The 16,358-nt window shown below is 47.7% G+C and overlaps 1 protein-coding gene across 6 annotated transcripts in view; it reads right to left on the reverse strand.

Moving 5' to 3' along the window:
* The window catches only part of stambpl1 (STAM binding protein-like 1), a 98,661-nt gene that overhangs the window by 24,843 nt on the left and 57,460 nt on the right, over window positions 1-16,358 (reverse strand). For all 6 annotated transcript variants that reach the window (XM_038821411.1, XM_038821415.1, XM_038821413.1 and 3 more), the window contains 3 exons: window positions 15,711-16,068; window positions 10,990-11,114; window positions 4,347-4,484 (listed from right to left, as the gene is read on the reverse strand). In XM_038821411.1, the coding sequence (XP_038677339.1) occupies window positions 4,347-4,484; window positions 10,990-11,114; window positions 15,711-16,068 (621 nt within the window). The remainder of the gene's footprint in view (window positions 1-4,346; window positions 4,485-10,989; window positions 11,115-15,710; window positions 16,069-16,358) is intronic.

Raw genomic sequence — 16,358 nt, forward strand, 5'->3', positions numbered from 1 at the left:
ATTCTGGTCGGGCCTCTATCTGCATCTCATTAGTGAGATGCATATCGACTTCATGCCAGCTCTGGCAAGAAACATAGCCCACCATGTCAGTCAGCAGCCCATGACCTAGCCATCATTTCACAGTGGCATGAAACCCAGTTTGCAGTATTTTCTGCCCCCCTCCACCATCAAGCCCACTATCGGGAGCATGGGAAAATCCCGGTCATTGTCTCAATATGCATTCACGTATGAATGGGAGGAACATGCATCTCTGGCCCAGATTATCCTTTATTGTGAAGAAGTGGGGTGGGGATGCCATGTCTAGACGGAGACCAGGCGAAGGGCTCAGCACTGATCTGCTGACTTTGAGATGGAGGTAGACATGGGAAAGACATGCACATGAGAAGTTTCATTTCCATTCATTCACACATCCATTGAGGTGTTGATGATGCAGGCTGCAGGTAACCCTTGGTGATGGCTCTCATCCAAGATGAGGATAAGGAGGGCTCATCACTAATTGGTACAGGGCCAGGAGGAACAAGGGCCTAAGCAGCAAGTGGAGGCGGGGCCTTTATATGGTCAACAGGCTGGCCAACAAGGACCACTGCAACAGCGAGCATTGGCTCAACCATGGATGTATCGCCAGCAGCTCTTATCGAGAGATGACCGAATGGCAATGCCGGAAGCACCCTCCTATGATCCGAGATGTGGTTGCTCACATCTGGCAGCTTCAGCAGTATGAACGGTGGCATTAAGAGCTCGGTAAGAATGAGCCTGCAATGAGTGAATGAATGTGCGCTGGCGCCCTTTAAAAGTGGTGCCAGCACACATAACCCCATGAGGTCATGGCAGGGTGGGCAACCTCCCGCCTATCCCACCATGAAATTTGCCAAGATCCTCACACATGCATAATTAATGAGCTCAAACACGAAGATCGGGCATGTTCACTCACCAGCGGGAAACATGCCAATACCCCCCGCCTGCCACTGCACTTACAGACGCCAGGAAGGAACATTCCGCCGATTTTTCCGTCACAAGATTTTCTTCATCTGACTGAACCAAACAAACAGGGCCAAAATTGTCCGGGTGGTCCCGCAGATTCCCTGGTGGCGGAGGGTGCGAACAACAGGTAAACCCATTGACAATGGTGGGACCGAAAGATCCCACTGCCGGCAAATAGCAGGCCTTACCCACCACCACAAAACACACTACGGGTGGGGTGACAAAACGCCCGCACTATCTGCTGAAACCCAAGTATAAACCAAAAATGTTTATTGCTTGGGGAGAAGATCACTTCACCAATTGCTTGCTTTCTCCTCATAGCCCTACACATTCTTTTGCTTCATATATCTACTCTTCCCTCAAAAGCTACACCAGTTGTCTTTAGTGACTCCTATGACAATATATTGCATAAAAACAAAATTTAAAATAAATTTCCCCGTATCTTTCTCCATTACCCACTTCCCACCCATTCAGAATTTCAAAAACTACTAATTCAATTGTAGAAATACCTCCAGTAGCTCAAGTCTCTCCTCAGGACGATAGTTTCGTACCCTGGCATCATCTTGATGAACCTTCACTACATGGTGTAAGGAACTTGCTAAATCCTAGTCTGTTTCATGCATCTCATTTAATGCCTATCCTTCTGGCTGATTTTAAAATCATAGACTTTATCAAGACGAGGATTCAAATAGGAGTTGCATAGTAATGAGCTGATTTTACCAAAGTTATGATTATGTTCTTGGAAGGCAATCATTTTCAAGATATCTTTTTCTAGTTCTATTAACTTTTAATTTTATTGTAAGAGTGTGTAACTTTTGAAACATAGATAAGTGCTTTTAACAATGTACAGTTTTTACAGATATTTCCATTGCATATTTCAATACATTCTACAGGCTATCACACCAAATTAAAAGATCTTTACGGAGCTTCATCACATTTCTCCCACTCTAGCTCTGAAGAAGTCATATGGACTTGAAACATTGGGCGCGATCCTCCGTCCATGCTGCGCTGGAAAAGCTAGGGCGCAACATGGACAGTGAAAGCCGGGAGACTTCGCTCCCAGGGTCTACCTGGGAGGTTCAATGCGTTGAATCTCGCAAGATTTTGCAAAAGGAATCCCACACATTTCAGCGAATCTGCATATTAGAGCTAGGCAGTAAGTCTGACATTTATGTGTAGATTCCCAAGGTACCGGAGACTTTTGAATTTAATACCTTTGCCTCGGGGACCTCGGGCGAGCGCCATTTGATACTGGTCCCCACAAATGAGGACCAGACGGAATGGCACTCATGGGGGTCACGAAGGGAATGGGAGAACCTCAGCTGTATGCCCTTTGGGCTGGATGGTGCCCAGGCATTGCTGATGCTGCCTGAGTACTCTGGCAGTGCCTTCCTGGCACCCTGGAAGTGCCACCTGTGTGCCAGCCTGGCACTGCCAAGGTGCCTGGGTGGCACTGCCAGCTGGCAGGGCACTGCTTGAGGGCTAGGTTGGCACTGCCAAGCTGACATTTTATGCGCGCGTGTGATCGGGCCAGGGTTGCCTGGTGTGGGTGTTGGGGGGTGCGGAGGGACCCTCTCATGTTGCGTTCGGACTGGGGGGAGGGGGAGGGGGAGGGCGGCGGTGGTCAGGGGATCGGGACACCATCCTGATCTCTTGCTACAATGGGGAGTTCCAACGAGCGGAGCTCCCCATTATAAATAAACGGGGCTATGTGCACCCCCGGTCGTACATTCCCAGTTCAGGCCCCTTATTCAAAGCGAGTTGCGTTGAATAGCCATTTGTTTCTCAGCAAACAAGCTAAACACGCTCACTCAAGGACTTTGTTCCCTTTTGGGAAGATCGCACCCATTGACTGTTTCTCTCTCTACAGGCGCAGCCAGACCTGCTGAGGCTTTCCAGCATTTTCTGTTTTTATTTTTTTTATGAAGCTTTCCACCTGTATTTAGTTCTTGCTACCATGTAAAACTCTTTCAAGTGACCCAGTGTGACAGTCTGGTTACATGCTATGATGTTCCTGACATAAATTCATGATTCATTCGCAAGTAGATTGAGGCTGGTCCATCTCACTTCATGAGGGAAGAGTCTCCCTATTTCTTCAATGATTTTGCCTCTGGGGCCTCTTTAACCTCCCCTTGGTGAGTAGACTAAACATACAACTCCTGTACTTCCTCTGTATAACCAGTAACTGGCAAGCATACAGCAATACCCATGTAGGCTGGGTGCCTTTTTCTCTTGCAATGTCCCCTCATTCACTCAACCCACTTCTTGGCCGTCTGACATGAGACCGAACCTTGCGGTAAACTGTGTGATGTACCATCAATTGGACTCAAGACACAATTAGGGTCCGGACTGTGGCTTTAATCAGCTAGTTGTTAGCCCGGTGGTCGACTACAGAGTAAGGCCGACCGCCGGGAACTCTGGGTACTTATACCCCGCCTCAGAGGCGGGGTCTACTTGCCTCTCGACCAATTGGTGAGCAGTCCCATGACTAGTCCCAGCCAATCGGACGAGAGGCACATGATCAGCCAGAGCCAATGGGAAACCCATGCTCTGCACCAATGGCAGTGCTCATATTCATACCACCACACTGTGGACATGGTTCTCTCTGCTCTGATTAAAGCAACTCTCGGTAATAAGTGGCAATGTTTATCTGAGCTATTCGACTTCCAAGATTTGGATTCAGCCCAGACTTCTGGGACAGTGTTATGTTACCCTCATGTTTGAATAGCTTAGGAAGCATAGTTTTGTTCCTTTACTTATTTCCACCACACCGCTTTGTTCTCACAGCAGTTATCCACTTAATTCCTGGTAAGCAGAAACACGGCCAAGGCAAAAAATGGTTGTTTGCTCTCTTCAACGCTCTCAGCCACCATCCTTATCTTTTTCTCATCTCTCTCATCCACATCTTCTATCCCCTTCCCTTCCTCATTTATCTATTAAGGTAGCTCTTTGTATATACACCATTATCTTGACACACCTAACCCACAATATTTTCTATTGCCACCATAAAAGTAACGCTTAGTTGACCCGTTAAGACATACATTTAAATAGCAGATAAAAGGCCCTGCTTTATTAGGCTGCCCAAGTTTACCAAGCCCAAATGCGTACATCAATCATAACCAGGTCTATTGCTTGAGCGTGCTCAGTTAATTCAAATACAGAGTCCCCTTAAATTATATGTAATCACTTAGTACATTTTATTGGTGCGAGACCAGTGAACAGACATTTTTCCTGCCTAAAATTCCTTGCTTATTTATTTTTGATGAATCAGTTAAGCATCTATACGGTAATATCCCACAGTGTGAATGAAAAGTATGGCACATTTCTCACATAATCAGAACATTCTGATTGTTTTATTAACTTACATGGATCCAGCCCAGGGTGATGAGGTCATGTTGTTCCTGAATAGTAAACAGTTCCTCTTCATTCTCAGTGTCACAGTAATCTGGTCCCCCAGACTGTTTGGGTATTATCACATGTGTAATTATAAACTCGTCATGTGTCTATAAACAGAATGATAAAGAATTGCATCAGTATTGCAATTTATTTTACAGATAATTTAGTGCCACGACAAATCAGATCGAAAGCAAACAGTTCTACTTCAAAAGTTACAATCGTCCACTGTATTTATTTTGACGTGTGGTTAGGGTCTACATTTCGTCATGGCTGAAAGAGACCAGTGTGTTGAAACATTTGCATCAACTAAAGGGAATTCAAAGTTTGGACAAAATTCAAGGAAGTATTTTAGATTAAAATCTGATAAATTGCTGGCCATTATCAATGAATGTTGACGTAAGGGCAATGTGAACACAACAAAGGATGGACGCAAAGAAACTGTTTCCGTTAGGCGAGGAGTCGAGGACCCGTGGGCACAGCCTTAGAATTAGAGGGGGTAAATTCAAAACAGAAATGCGGAGACATTTCTTCAGCCAGAGAGTGGTGGGCCTGTGGAATTCATTGCCGCAGAGTGCAGTGGAGGCCGGGACGCTAAATGGCTTCAAGGCAGAGATAGATAAATTCTTGATGTCGCGAGGAATTAAGGGCTATGGGGAGAATGCTGGGAGGTGGAGTTGAAATGCCCATCAGCCATGATTGAATGGCGGAGTGGACTCGATGGGCCGAATGGCCTTACTTCCACTCCTATGTCTTATGGTCTTATGGTCTTAAAGTAAGTGTTTAGGAATGGCCATTACAAATACTCCTCAAGCCTTAGAACATAGAACATTACAGCACAGAACAGGCCCTTCGGCCCTCAATGTTGTGCCGAGCCATGATCACCCTACTCAAACCCACGTATCCACCCTATACCCGTAACCCAACAACCCCCCCCTTAACCTTACTTTTATTAGGACACTACGGGCAATTTAGCATGGCCAATCCACCTAACCCGCACATCTTTGGACTGTGGGAGGAAACCGGAGCACCCGGAGGAAACCCACGCACACAGGGGGAGGACGTGCAGACTCCACACAGACAGTGACCCAGCCGGGAATCGAACCTGGGACCCTGGAGCTGTGAAGCATTTATGCTAACCACCATGCTACCCTGCTGCCCCTAACAACAACAGGTTTAGCATGGTAACCATTTCTATTACTGAGGTCACAGATTCTGGGGACAACAGGAAGATGATTGGGACAGTGCCCCAAAAGAAAATAGGAACCAGCAGGGATTTACAATGAAACACACCGTGCCAAGTTACAGGGCGTCCAAACTACAGGGCACCCCAAAATGATAAACAAATCTCTCACAGTCAATCAAGGACAGAATTACTTTGACATAAAAAAATTCTGGAAGGGATTTTAGTCACTCTGCTGAGCCAATCAAAGAGGGGGCAACTCTTTCCCGGCACAATCCCTGGTCAGACCTGTAAAACCCATCAGGCCTGAGGCGCTGTGCGCCTGCACAGTGAGGAGGAGCAGCAACATGCAATCAAGGGAGACCAAGACTGCGGTTCCTGATGGGAGTTGTAGGTGCTCAGCAGTGGTTGACGCCCAGTATTTGGGAGTTTGAACGTGGCTGGGTCTGGAAGTCACAGGCCCAGGCAGCAGGAACCAGCATCACAACTGATTAACCCACGCTCTACTCCACCCCTGCATTTCTCACCCCATCCCCCTCCCCAACACCCGACCCCTCCCACACCTCTCCGAAGCCTCCCTCATACCCACAATCCCCCCTCCCTCACCGTTCCCATTCACCCCTCATTCACCCCATCCCCCTCCCTCATTCCCCCCATCCCCCAGTATGAAAATGCTGATTGTGAGAGAGTGAAAGTATGTAGATGTGTGTGAATGAAGGTGTGTGTGTGTGTGTGTGTGTGTGTGTGTGTGTGTGTGTGGTGGACCTGCTTCTATCCAGAGTCCCTTAGAAGTGAGACAATCCTGACAGTGGCCTCCACTCAGGCGGTTGCCCCCTGGCATTGTGATGCAGTTGGCCACTGACAATGTTCATGGGGTAACCACCGCTGTAGTAGGATGTGGCGGAGTACGCCACCAGCTCACAGGCAGAGAGAAGCACATTTTACAGATAAATCTCTAACACTAGCACTGAGGTGAGACCAAGTCAGCCCACTTTAAACCTGCACTCCCTCAGAAAGAACAATGTATTATGCTTTTCAAATAAGCCCCTTTCTTCCTTTGTCACAAGCAGAAGCGAATGAAAAGTCATGGCCTCTATTATACAAACTCAACACGAGGAGGAGGATTCTCTGGCCGTGACCGCCTGGCAACCAGAGAATCCCGCCCAAGGTCAATGGACTTCTCCACTGTCCGCGTCTCGCCCGTGGCATTCTTGCAGCGGGCAGGGCAGAAGAATCCAGCCTGAGGTCTGCGACATCTTTAAGCTTCCCGGCCTATTGAATATTGTATAAGGATCAATATTTTAGTCATTATAAAACCAAATTCTCGAACAATATACAGGTCTCTTTAGAGCCAGAGCTTTTGTCAGTCACTCTATTATCCTTTTTGAAGCTTAACCACAATACCCCAAAATTAGCTACGTATATGATGAAACAATGATAATTGGTCAGAAATTAGGGTGTGTTAATAGATCGTATGGCAGGGAAAAGATGGTAGAGGATGCAGGCAAGAATTTCCTTTCTTACTCAATATGTTGGGAAATAATGGATTTCATCAGTAACAGTGAGAAGTTATCCATGTGGGAACCATGGATTTCACAGCAGAGATGCAAACTATTTGGCCAATCATTGTCACTGCACAGCTCTCAAAAATAATTATTCGTGTCATTCCATACTTCTCTTTTTTTTAATTTCAGATATTGAATCTATTGCCCGGTGCCAAAATCAGGTCCGTACCGGCGGGACCTGGCTCTACGGGTGGCCTGCAGAGTCCTTGGGTGGGAACAGGGGGATCTGGCCCCTGGGAGTGCCCCCACGGTGGCCTGGCCTGCGATCGGGGCCCACCAATCCGCGGGCAGGCTTGTGCCGTGGGGACACTCTTTCCCGCCATGCCGGCAGAGGCCCTTCGGCGCCGGTTCGCACGGCACCAAGCCCTTCCACGGCGGCAGGCACGGCGCCAAACCCGCCGGCGCCAACCTAGCCCCTAAAGGTGTGGAGGATTCCTCACCTTCCGAGTGGCCCGACGCCGGAGTGGTTCACGCCACTCCTCGGCGCTGGTACAGCCCGCCCTGCCGGGTAGCGGAGAATCCTGCCCCATATTCAGCGATTGGGCGGAGAATCCCTTTTTGCGACCAAATCGGGGTCGGTGTCGTTTTTTCAAATGATCCACCCCCTCCAAATCGGCATCATCGAGGTGCGCGCGGCACGCCATTACGATGGCGTCAACGCGTCGCTTTGAGGCCCTCCCCCCATGCTCCGCCCCAGATGGGCCGAGTTCCCTACAGCGCAGGTCGCGTGCGGTCTGAGTTTTCATAAACCGTTGTGGCGGCTGCGGACTGTATCCAGCAGTCGGTCGGGAGCCGTACTGCTGGCAGGTGGGCTTCGGCGAGGGCTGGACGGACTGGTGGGGGGTGTCCAGATGGTGGTGAGGGGTGTCCAGCAGGAGACTATTTGGCCGGACATGTCCGCGTGCAGCTGGCGCCATGTTGTACGACACAACTGCTGCAGGTCGTCGCCGTGCGCATGCGCGTCCACAGACCTGCCAATTCTCTGGCTGTTTATGTCGGGAACGCTGGGAGTTTTACATGGCGTGGCTGCTAGCCCCTCACTAGTCGGAGCACCGGTTTGGGAGCGCCGCTAACATTTTCATTGTAAAACTAGACACTTCCTCGGGACATAGCCTCAAACGTCAGAGATTCCAGCCTGAAATGTATGATAGGAGTCTACTGCTGTCACTGTTTCTGGTAGGAATATTCCATGTCCTAACAACCCCCCTCAATTCATATCAATAGTCATTGTATCATCATATTTCATTGAGAAAATTATTTGCTGCAGATAACCTAGTACCTGTTGATGAGTGGGTTCAAGTGCTCAAGTGGGGCTTCCTTGTCCTTCAGACTCAAAGGTGAAAATGCTGCTACTAAGACACGGCTCCCTGATATCTTCAATCAATTTCACAATGGTTAAGCTACACGCTATTAAAAGGTTTCAAGTGCTTGCAATTCTGCTGTTGACATTTTAAAGGGGCTGGGTGATTTACACTTTTATTGGGCTACAGTAAAAAGGATGTTCTTTAAGAAAGTGAAGGTTGGGCAGCATGGTGGCCCAGGGGGTAGCCCTGCTGCCTCACGGTGCCCAGGTTCGATCCCGGCTCTGGGTCACTGTCCATTTGGAGTTTGCACATTCTCCCGTGGGTTTCGCCCCCACAACCCAAAGATGTGCAGGTTAAGTGGATTGGACACGCTAATTTGCCCCTGAATTGGAAAAAATGAATTGGGTACTCTAAATTTATTTTTTTTAAAAGAAAAAAAGAGAAAGTGAAGGTTATCAATGAATGAATGTTTTTCAAAGCTTTTTTTAAACACTTCTTTCTGCCACTATTGGTTTAATTGCTTCGATACAGTGGCGAATGGGCATGCTATAGCTTAGCATCAGGAGCATGAGGTGCCTTACAAGTCGCTTGGGGCCATAACATGTCATGGGGGAGGGGGAGGGGCTATAGGGATTGCTTGTGGGGAATAGCTTGGCATGAGTAGCATGAGGAGGACCTTTGTAAACTTACTTTTCAAAAAATCTCCACATGAACACTATTGTTCACGACACCTCTTGAGGTGCTGAGGACCACAACCCTTTGAAAACCTAGCACAACTCCATGAAAACTACACAGGACTCGGAGCCTATCCTTATAGTAGAGTCAACTGGGCTGGGAGTACAGGGTGCAGGCTTTTGAACTGAAACAGTCCGTAGTCTTAAAAAAACATTCTCAAAAATTTCGAACTCCAAGAATGAGATCGGCAATCCTAGAATCAGATCCCAGCCGCCATTTTTAAAGAGCTCCTGATTCGGCAAAAATCTCCGTAAAGATGGCAAAACCCCATTGGCCGGCTGCGGAAACGGAGAATCCCGCTGCCAGCATGGGCACACCTTGCCGGAACACGCGGTGGCGGACCGGAGAATCCTGCCCCATTAATTTTATTCTTCATACGTTGCCACGGGAGATGGGGAGACTCCAACTGCTCCTCCCTGGTAAGCACTGGCAATAATTATATGCAGATTTATTGCATTTGTATGCAAGCAACAGATATACAGGGATCGCTTCGCGGCCTTTTGGCTAAGATCAAGTGCAATAGCCTTTTGGCTAAGATCTGGTATGTCTCTCTTGTGGGGACCATGAATTGGATTCAATTTGAATTGGTTTTTGGAGCAGGCAAGGAGCTGGTTTAGGCTTTCGCCCCTGACCACACTCTGAGCCCTGGCTTTGTAACTCAGAAAAAGTGAAAAAAAAAGATATACAGGGATTACCAAAATCCAGTCCAAAGCTTATTTTCTGAAACTTCTTTTTCTGCCCTACTTACCCCACATTTTCCTGATCATGAAGTACATTTACCATTTGACCAACACAGACCTTCAGTGGAAACCATGTGGCAAAGGGGAACCCACATGCATGAAACAGGAGGTTGCGACTGCTGAAGAAAATCAATGCAGTGTGATGAATGTAGACATTTCAGATAAATTGTATTATATGTATTTGGTGCAGTAAGGGGTAAAAGCCTGGGTTCGTGTGTGTATGATTGACGCAGTAGCGTTTTTTTAAATCCTGGTTTGCAAGACAGGTGAGGCATCTTGAAGCCAGAGATCCAGTTAAAGCATTGTAAAGGTTTGGGCTAATGGACTTTTATTTAGATTAAGAGGGTCCCCTGGGGAGTAGATAATTAGATACACTGGGTTCAGCTTTGGAAGCTGATGTAGTTAATGGGAGGAGCCAAGGGTCGAAGCAGTCAGTTGTTGGTGTTTTGGGGGTTAGTTTTTGGCTGGAAGGTGAGCAGAGAAGGTTTCTGAAGAAATACAGCCAGAGATTCTGCATTATTCTGACAGGCCACCAGGTCTATTTCTTTTAAGCAGTCTCAAATGATCTCCCTTTCTCAAAGTGGAGTATTCCATACATCTCTATACAGCAAGTATTCCTGCATGCGAACTGTATTTAAAAGTGGATTGGGATCGGAAATGGTTTTGTTGTTTGACGATAGCAGTTAAGGGTTATTGTGTCACTGTTGCTTAAGGGGTAATTGTAAGCTATTTTCTTTTGTGATGTTAAAGATATTTTAATACTATATTAGTAATAAAGTTTGATTTAATATACCATATACTTATTTTGCATGAAATCACTCCTGGAGTGACGTATCCTTTCCTCACAAAATGAAAATAAAGTGCCGGGGTTTCTGTCCAGTATCCAGCCACTGTTGGGGTTTGGTTCAGGATCGCAATAGTACCATAGCCTTACACCCGAGTCACTTATAGAGTGAAGCAAAATAATACCTAGACTGAACATCATAGCCAGTACTGCATCTATAATTGAAAATTAAAACAAACTTCAGAAGTGTCTGACGAGAGGAGAAACGAGAAAATGAAAATGTTTTTTTTCTTCTGCGGCTTACCAGTTTTCCACTCAGAATTCCACAGGTTTCTATTCCTCGCGCTGTGTTGGCATCAGCCTGCATCAAAAACCTTTGGCAAAGGTTTTTAGGAAGAACGACATATTGAAGCCCATCAACGCTCTGTCCTGTAAAACATTGTTAAGTAAAAACCAACTATATGCATGCCAGAAAATGATCACACACACTGGTACAGCAGGCATTTCAGACGATCCAGCATTTGATGGGCAGAAATCACATGGAATCAATTTTATTTAATCCAGTTTATGGAAGGATGGCAGATTATCTCCTGCTAAAAGACACAGTGAACCAGGTGGGTTTTGATGACAATTGCTTCATGGTCATCTTTAGAGTCTTGGGTAACACGGTGGCCTAGTGGTTAGCATTGCTGCCTCACAGCGCCAAGGTCCCAGGTTGGATCCAGGCTCTGGGTCACTGTCCGTGTGGAGTTTTCACATTCTCCCCATGTTTACGTGGGTTTCACCCCACAACCCAAAGATGTGCAGGGTAGGTGGATTGGCCACGCTAAATTGCCCTTAAAATTGTAAAAAATGAATTGGGTACTGTAAATTTTTTAAAAAAATCTTTAGACTCTTAGGGCGGGGATTCTCCGACCCCCCGCCGGGTCGAAGAATCGCTGGGGGGTGGTGTGAATCGCCGGTTTTCGGGCGGGGTGGGGAACGCGCCGCGCCGGTCGGGGGCCGTTGGCAACACCCCCCCCCCCCAGCAATTCCCCAGGCCCCAATGGGCCGAGAGGCCACCCGTTTTCGGCCAGTCCCGCCGGTGGGGAATGGACATGGTCCATCCCGGCGGGACCTGGCTTGGAAGGTGGTTAGCAGGGTCCTCGGGGGAACGCGGGGGGATCCGGCCCTGGAGTGGGGCCCCCACGGTGGCCTGGCCCACGATCAGGGCCCACCGATCTGCAGGCGGGCCTGTGCAATGCGGGCACTCTTTTCCTCCGCACCGGCCTCTGTAAGGCTCCGAAATGGCTGACGCGAAGAAGAAACCCCCTGCGCATGCGCAGGAAACACGCCCGTGGTTCTGCACATGCGCCAGAACACGCTGGCAGTCCTGCGCATGCGCCAACTCGCGCCAGTTGGCGGAGGCCATTCGGCGCCGGTTGGCACGGTGCCAACCCCTCCAGCGCCCGCCTAGCCACCGGAAGTGCAGAGGATTCCGCAACTTCCGGGCAGCCCGACGCTGGAATGGTTCATGCCGCTCTTGGCGCCAGTACGAGTCACCCCGCCAATTGAGGGAGAATCCCGCCCTTAATTCCAGATATTGGTCGTCATTGAATTCAAATTTCAGCATCTGCTATGAGGTGGGAGGGGATTATGATCAAGATTGCATCAATGTCATTATCCCTGTACTTCATTAATATGGAGCTCAGCAGCACCCTACAAACAGTATGAGGAAATCAAAATGTATTGCACATGTATTCATCAGTGGCTATTCATGCAATCCATCAGAGATAATGTAGCTAGCCCTAAGGAAGTGTTAAACTAATTTGTTGAGAATCATATTCATCATAAAATCCTTTCTTTCATTTCTTCATTCATGAGAACTCGACATTGTTGGCACAGTCAGTATTTAATTCCCACCCCCAATTGTCCTCGAGGAGAAGCCATCCTGTTGAACTCAGCAGTTTGAGGAGCGCAGGTACATCTACAGTGCTCTTTGAAAGGGAATTGTGGATCGCTTTGTACATCAACATCCAATTTATCACCATATAAATTAGGCTCTGCCATGTTTGTCCAGCTGAAGTGAATAACCTCACATTTATCCATGTTATATTATATCTGCTATGTATTCAATAATAATAATCTTTATTGTCACAAGTAGGCTCACATTAACACTGCAATGAAGTTACTGTGAAAAGCCCCTAGTCGCCACACTCCGGCGCCTGATTGGGTACACTGAGGGAGAATCCAGAATGTCCAAATTACCTAACAGCACGTCATAGGGCAGTTATCATAGAATTTACAGTGCAGAAGGAGCCCATTCAGCTCATCAAACTTGCACCGGCTCTTGGAAAGAGCACCCCACTTAAGCCCATGCCTCCCTTTCCAAGCAAACCAGTAAGCCCACCTTAGCCAAGGGCAATTTAGCGTGGCCAATTCACCTAACCTGCACATCTTTGGACTGTGGGAGGAAACTGGAGCACCTGGAGGAAATCCACGCAGACACGGGGAGAACATGCAGACTCCACAGAAACAATGACCCAAGCCGTGAATCGAATCTGGAGCTGTGAAGCAACTGTGCTAACCACTATGCTATCATCCTGTCCACTAACAGCATGTCTTTTGGGACTTGTGGAGGAAATCAGAGCACCGGGAGGAAACCCACGCAGACACAGGACAAATATGTAGACTCCGCACACCACTTTTAAAAAGATTCCTACTCTCTGTTTTTTGTCTGCTAACCAATTCTTATCCATGCCAATATATTACTCGCAATCCCATGTGCTTTAATTCTGCACATTCACGTCTTATTTAGGACTTTAAGGAACTTTATCCAAAGATTTCTGCAAATCCAAATACATCATATCCACTAGTTGGCCTTTATCTATTCTACTCATTAAATTCTCAGAAAACTCCAGTAGGTTTGTCAAACATGCTTTTCCTTTCATAATTCCACGTTGACTTTATCTAATCCCATTGATACTTGCTAGGTGTCCCGTTATCGCATCTTTTATAATAGACCCTAACATTTTCCCAATATTAATGTTAGGTTAACCGGTCTATAATTCCCTGCTTTTTGCCTCCCTCCTTTATTAAATAGTAGGGTGACATTTGCCACCTTCTAATCTGCTGGGAGTGTTCCAGAATCTACACATATCATTTTTAAAACCATGCCATTAAAAGCACACTGTTTTTTCATATTGGTTCTCCATAAATCCATCACTTCACACTTCTCGGACATCTGTCCCTTTCACCACACTGCCAGTGTTATCCTGAAAACTTTAAATATTGCTATTGTATCATCTGGAAACAGCAAAATTCTACTTTCTACACCCAAGTCATATTTAAAAACCGAAAAGATAAAGGACCCAAAACAGGGGCAGGATTCTCAGCGAACCGACGGGGTGGGCTACTCCGGCGTGAAGTAGTGGCATGAACCAATCCGGCGTTGGGCCGCACCTTCAGGGGCTAGGCCGGCGGCGGAGTGGTTTGCACTGCGCCAGCCGGCGCGGAAGTGGCTTGGCACCGCATCAACCAGCGCCAAAGGGCCTCTGCCGGCCGGTGCGAGTTGGCTCATGCGCGGGAGCGCCAGCCTGTGCTGGTGTGATCCCAGCGCATGCGCAGGGGGTTCTTCTCCACATTGGCCATCGCGGACTGTTACAGCGGCCGAGGTGGAGGAATAGAGTGTCCCCACGGCACAGGCCCGCCCACGGATCAGTGGGCCCCGATAGCGGGCCAGGCCAAAAACGGGCGGCCACTCGGCCCAGAGAATCGCTGGGGGGGGGGGGGGGGGGCACTGCCAACGGCCCCCGACCGGCGCGGCGCGATTCCCGCCTCCGCCAAATCCCCAGCGCCGGAGAATTCAGCAGCCGGCGGGGGCGGGATTCACGCCGCCCCCCCCCCGGCGATTCTCCGACCCGGCGGGGGGGTCAGAGAATCCCGCCCCAGATTTTTATGATCCTCCGGAGAGAGTAGGTGTGATCCTCAGTCTGATGTTTCATCCAAAAGTACTGTGTTGACTGGTCAGTCTAGCTCCCGTGCTTATGTCCCTGGAATGGGACTTGACACCTTGACCTTCTGCCTTGAGGTGACAAGAGTTACCACAGAGCCATGCCTGATGCTGGTGAAACTACTGAGAGTAAAAAAAAGTGTTAAATTCCTGTGATTATGATACAATGTCTGTCATCCTTACTGATTTGATGTTCAGTAATCAAGTTTAAAAATTCACACCAAATTTGGACAATATAAATGCCTAGGGGAGTTGGGGGGAGTTGCAGCATTTAGAACACACATACACACCAAACTCGAATTGAGAGAATCTCCATATGTCACTGAATCATACAGCACTGAAGGTGGCCATTCAGCCCATCATGCCCAAGGTGGCCCTTTAAAAGAGTTACAATAATAGTCCTACTGCCCTCTTAATCTTAGCTTTTTAGGTATATATGCAATGTCGTTTTGAATGTTACAAATTAATCCACTTCTACCACCCTTTCATGCAATGATTCGGCCCCATGTCATGGTCAATCAAAAACATTTTTTTTTATAAGGCCTGCAATTCACAGCTTCCTCTACGTTCTACTGAATGGTAATGTCAGGACAAATAAAAATCAGCACATAAGCAACAGTATCAACAAAGGGAAGATCTGGTCTTTGATTATTATTGTTAGTCAGGGGTACAGAAGCAACGCAGGTAAATGGAGTTAAGATACAAATCAAACATGATCTAATTCAGGGGCAGCATGGTGCCGCAGTGGTTAGCACTGCTGCGTCACGGCACAGAGTGGTCAATCCCGGCCCCGGGTCACTGCTCTTGTGGAGTTAGGACATTCTCCCCGTGACTGCGTCGGTCTCACCTCCACAACTCAAAAGATGTGCAGGGTAGTGGGTTGGCCTCGCTAAACTGCCCCTTAATTGGAAAAAAACTAATTGGGTACTCTAAATTTTTAAAACACCATGATCTAACTGAATGTCAGGACAGGCTGGAGGATCTTAATGACCTACTCTTGATGCTATATTTCTGTACTGCTCCCAAATACTTACGAGCAATGTTGCTCTGCGGTTTAAGGGACCTGTCCACTGGAGGACACCATCCTGGTTGGGCATCACTTGGCGTCTGGCCGGCAGCATTTATTGCACGCCAGGGAGGGATGGGAGGCTCGGACTTTTCATGGGCAGCTGCAGTGCAGGTTAGTATCCCGCCATCGCTCTGCTCCGACATTCTCAGCTTCAGCTCCTTCTGTTTCTCCTTCATAAAGTCTTGCCGTTTCAGCTGCTCTTCGAAGAAATGGAACTGCTGCCCTTCCAACTGCTGCTGCCGAATCCTGGCGATGCGTGATTTTTCTTCTTCGATCAGCTTGTTTTGGTGCTGCCTTTCCAAGTCAACATCCTTAGCTTTACTCTGTAAATAAAACGCACAAGCATTTTGGTTTTAAAAAAAAAATTATAGAACACTCCAGCATCCACGAGAACGGAATTTATGGCGAGTTCCCCATCACTGCCTATTAAACAACCGCAAACGTAAGATAGTCCAGATCATTGCATCTTTAAAACAAAGGGAATTAATTGAGCATGGTTTACCCTCGGCACACATCTGGATCTTCTCTGACTGTGTGTACTCAATGGGGCTTGAACAAAGATGTGAACAGTGACCTCTGTCAAACACAACCCAAAGCAGAACGGAACCAGAAA

The sequence above is a fragment of the Scyliorhinus canicula genome, chromosome 16 (assembly GCF_902713615.1).
Source record: "Scyliorhinus canicula chromosome 16, sScyCan1.1, whole genome shotgun sequence".
In the NCBI taxonomy this organism is placed as follows: Eukaryota; Metazoa; Chordata; class Chondrichthyes; order Carcharhiniformes; family Scyliorhinidae; genus Scyliorhinus; species Scyliorhinus canicula.